This window comes from Argentina anserina, chromosome 1, assembly GCF_933775445.1.
Source record: "Argentina anserina chromosome 1, drPotAnse1.1, whole genome shotgun sequence".
NCBI lineage: Eukaryota > Viridiplantae > Streptophyta > Magnoliopsida > Rosales > Rosaceae > Argentina > Argentina anserina.
The window spans coordinates 12,439,240-12,443,644 of record NC_065872.1 but is presented as its reverse complement, the minus strand read 5'-3'; the positions used below and the strand labels follow the sequence as shown (position 1 = coordinate 12,443,644).

The 4,405-nt window shown below is 40.5% G+C and overlaps 1 protein-coding gene across 1 annotated transcript; it reads left to right on the top strand.

The window, feature by feature from the left end:
• Positions 1-1,103: 1,103 nt before the first annotated feature.
• Positions 1,104-3,938, top strand: LOC126784445 (probable trehalose-phosphate phosphatase J). The gene is made up of 11 exons (XM_050509941.1): positions 1,104-1,331; positions 1,472-1,770; positions 1,874-2,014; positions 2,104-2,175; positions 2,279-2,371; positions 2,458-2,616; positions 2,703-2,780; positions 2,934-3,003; positions 3,183-3,253; positions 3,349-3,441; positions 3,560-3,938. Exons 2-11 carry the CDS (start codon positions 1,483-1,485, stop codon positions 3,626-3,628), a joined length of 1,134 nt encoding a protein of 377 aa, XP_050365898.1. The 5' UTR covers positions 1,104-1,331; positions 1,472-1,482; the 3' UTR covers positions 3,629-3,938.
• Positions 3,939-4,405: the final 467 nt, after the last annotated feature.

Sequence of the window (4,405 nt, the reverse complement as noted above, 5' to 3'; positions counted from 1 at the left end):
GTTTACTAAAAGATATATTTTTGAATTGTAATGAAGCAGGAAGGTTTCTTTAATCTTGAACACAATAAGTTGGACTATCATAGATAGTGGTAACATACATAAACACCTTCACAACTTTATAATCATTCAATATGAATGACTATGTCACGTGAAGAACATAATGACAGGTAGCAGTGCATTTTAATTATGCAATAGGAGGGCAAGTCCCATAGATTTGTAGTGCCTACAACTCTACACCGTTAGGATTATCAAATTCTTGACATGAATGCGCTGACAAGGTTTACATGGTTTTGAGGCCAGTTTTCTGGTTGGTTTGATTGAACATACATAGTGGCATGCTAAACTTCTCTGGCATGGAGCTAACTTCTCTGTTTCTTCATTATTTTTCTTCATTCTGATTCAAGTGTAGCATGAATAATCGCCTGTGCTAGTAGAACTGTCCCAGAACTTTTAGTTAAGACAGGGAAAACAGCAATGCCTCAACTCCTGGTTTTGCTTAACTGCATTACTAGTTAGGTATGTGCCGCCTGTTTTTCACTCACTCACAGGACTTCATTACAATTACAAGAAGACCATCTTTCTAAATATGGAAAGCACCAATTCCTTAATCTGGTTTTGCAGCTCCATCTTCACCTCGTTAAGGAAATACAGCTCCACCAATCCAATGGGTCTCAAGCTTCATAATACCGCAATGGTGTTTGACCTCACACGTGGCAGAAGCCCACCGAACGGGGTTGCGCAGGGCCACGAATGTCGGCCACGTGGAGCCAAGTAAACGAAAGGTAACTGTCTCGCTGGGAGTTACGGTTACGGTGACGGCTGAAGACGGCGCCAGAAAAAAGTGTATACTCTTATACGTGCCTCTGTGGAGCTCTACGCCGAGAACGGTGAGGGCCCACGTGGAGGGTGGTGGTGGTGGTGGTGGCGGCTCACATTGGGATACCAGGGCCCTCTCCCTCCTGTGGGACCAGGCAGAGCTCGGGTGGACCCTCTGGTTTTTGGGTCTCGGTTTGGAAGCATCCGGGTTGCTGAGAGCCTGAGACTATAAATGGACCATTCAGGGCTCTGTCTCTCTCACATTTCATACACTCCTTCTTGCACACAAAGACACGAAGCGAAACTCTTTCTCTTTCTCTCTCTAGAGCTCTGTGGCTTTGTGTTTTGTTTGGTCTTTCTCGATTCTTCATTGGCCTATCTTTGGGTCTTGAAGCTTAGCTCTGTTTCTAGATATATACCAATCTCATTGATACAGAGTCCTCTGCCTCTTGCTCTGCTCTGTTTTCTGATTTAACCTCAATCCAGGGGGTCTTAATCTTCTGAAATCTTTTAAGGTATTGCTTCAATACCTTAGATTCTCTAAATGGGTTTGCTTCAATTTTTGATCTTGTGAGGAAAGACGAGACTATACAGTATACACCAATTGTTGCTCTGAATTGACGAATGGATTTTGGGTTGGGTTTTTTTTGTGCAGTTGGGTTAGGGATGACCAAGCAAAATGTGGTAGTGTCTGACGCTGACGCTGAAATCCTGAACATGGCGGTATCAGTTGCCGTCTCGAACTCTTCTGTTTTCACTGCGGCGGTGGAGAAGCCTCCCATGGTGCCGGGTGGGTATATCTCCATTTCGAGGAAGAGGTTGATGAACTTAAAGAACATTGACATTATTAACGGAGGTGAAAGAATCACCTCTTGGGTGGACTCAATGAAGGCTTCATCTCCCACTCATATTCAGTCCTCGACTTGCTTGATGAAGGACCAGAGTTCTTGGATGGTGAGTATACCAGACTCGTAACTTTTTTATGATATAATTTAAGAACAGAGTATTTTGACAATGGTGATCTCATTTCTGGGTTTTTGATGTTGATGTACTACAGCTTAAGCATCCATCTGCTTTAGATATGTTCGAACAAATAATTGAAGCTTCTCAAGGGAAACAAATAGTCATGTTCCTTGACTATGATGGCACTCTATCGCCCATAGTCGAGGATCCGGATCGAGCTTATATGTCTGACTCTGTAAGCACTCTGTTCTTAGCCTTGTTCTCTAAAACTTCCTCCCTCTTCCCAAATCTCTGCGCCTAAACTTCTACCATGTCAAAATACAGATGAGGAAGACGGTGAAGAGACTGGCCAGGTGTTTTCCCACTGCAATAGTTAGCGGGAGATGCAGGGATAAGGTACATTTATTTTCAAGTTTTTTTTTTGCAGCGTCTTTGACATACTCTTGGGTATTTTCGTGCTTGAATTAATGGCGTTTTTGCTCTATAAATTGGGGTGTAGGTCTATAAATTTGTACGTTTGGCAGAGCTGTACTATGCTGGTAGCCATGGTATGGACATTAAAGGTCCGGCAAAAGGTTCCAAATACAAGAAAGTGAGTTTTCTTTCCGAGTGATACTTCAAAAACAAATTTGCCTCTTTCTCTCTTTCCTTTTTCCTAAATGGTTACTTTCGGTTCAGGGTGGCCAAGGCGTTCTATGCCAGCCAGCTAGTGAGTTCCTTCCAATGATTGATGAAGTTTATAAGCTACTACTTGAGAAGACCAAATCGACTCCTGGAGCTAAAGTTGAGAACAACAAGTTCTGCCTCTCTGTGCATTTCCGTTGTGTTGATGAAAAGGTACGCATATCACCTTTGGATATTTCGTTTTTTAACGCATTTCAGTTCAGATTTGCGATAATCTGACTGAACAAAACCCTTGACAGAAATGGAGTGAACTGGCCTTGCAAGTCAGATCAGTGTTGAAGGAGTATCCACAGCTTAGACTCTCCCAAGGAAGAAAGGTACGTGTTGGATATGGCATCTGTATGCTAAGCTACACATGATCAATCTTGAAGCTTCATTTCTTAAACAATTTGTTCACTTTGGTCAAAACTTAGTGTGTGGTCTGAGTGGGATATAGAGGTCTCACTTTCAATGCTTCTTGTCTAATGCAGGTTTTGGAAATCCGTCCTACCATCAAATGGGACAAAGGCAAGGCTCTTGAATTTTTGCTGGAATCACTTGGTGAGTAACTGTGCATTGGACTGTTTCTTTACTTATTCTTTGATATTATGTTACGCTAAACTCACTGTACAAATCATCTGAGAGACCTTGTTGATATAATAACTTCGTTAATCCGTATCATTATGATGGTTTACTTTCATTAGTCACTAACTGTTGCAGCGTATCTTTTTATTTTATAGGATACGCCAACTGCAACGATGTTTTCCCTGTGTACATTGGAGATGACCGAACCGATGAAGATGCGTTTAAGGTATGCTAAGCATAATCAATCCAACAGATCGTTTTCACTTAGCCAGAGTTGTGGGTGTGATTAGAGGTTAATTATGGGGTTTAATCTATGATTAGGTATTAAGAGAAAGAGGACAAGGTTTTGGCATTCTCGTCTCCAAAATTCCAAAGGAGACCAACGCAAATTATTCTTTACAGGAACCAGCTGAGGTGAGGATCCAAAAAAAATGTGTTAGATGCTCTTGTTGTACTTGTAACTTGTCTTCATCTTTCATTTCTTGTTGTTTTCGCTGTAATAAACATTATTTGTGAAATTCTTTTTCTGAAGGTTATGGACTTTCTCCAGCGCTTGGTTGAGTGGAAAAGACAAGCAGTACGGGGCCAAGCTTTATTGTAGAGGGTAGAGAAGAAGATATAAACATAATCCCAGGCACCCTTTCAAGAGTGTTTTCAGGGGTGAAGTTAATTTGGGAAGTTAATTAGGTGATGTAATTTTCCGGTCAAGGTTAAGTAGTAAGTGTAAAAATGGCAAGAAAAAGGGAGAAAATTGTAACTTTTTCTTGGCCGAAATGCCTTGTACATTTTGTATTTAGCCTCTGTACAAGGAGACGTATATGTACGTAACTCTGCATGTTTATAAATGCACAGTGATTATTATGACCGAAAAGAACCGTCTTTCATTTGATTATAACTTCTCAATCAGTTAACTACACTCTTCTATATTATCTTAATTAACTGTGCTTTAGTTTTTTTTTTTAGCAGAACTGTGCTTTAGTTGGATTAAGCCATGCTTAAACACTAATTAACAATGTGTCATTATGTTGAGAGATAGGAGATCGTTCTCACCATTCTTCCGTCTCCCTTCAAGGAAGAGGTCATAATCTTTGATAACTGTCAAGTTAAACTTCATTACTTCATGCGGAGACTCTGGTCCGGAAATGAAGCTTGTTTTTCCAAAGTGAAAATGAAACGATATGATCGAGACCACTCTCATATTTACTAGCGAGCTTCAACGGTGAATAATACTTTTCTGATGTACCTCCTTAATTAACTTGCTACATGTAACTGTGATGGATGGTAGAGTTTCTCTTCTAAGACAGAAGCATTAGTACTGTAATGCTAGCTATTATATAGTTTTGGCATCAGATCACCAACTTTTTTTTTTATCAATAGA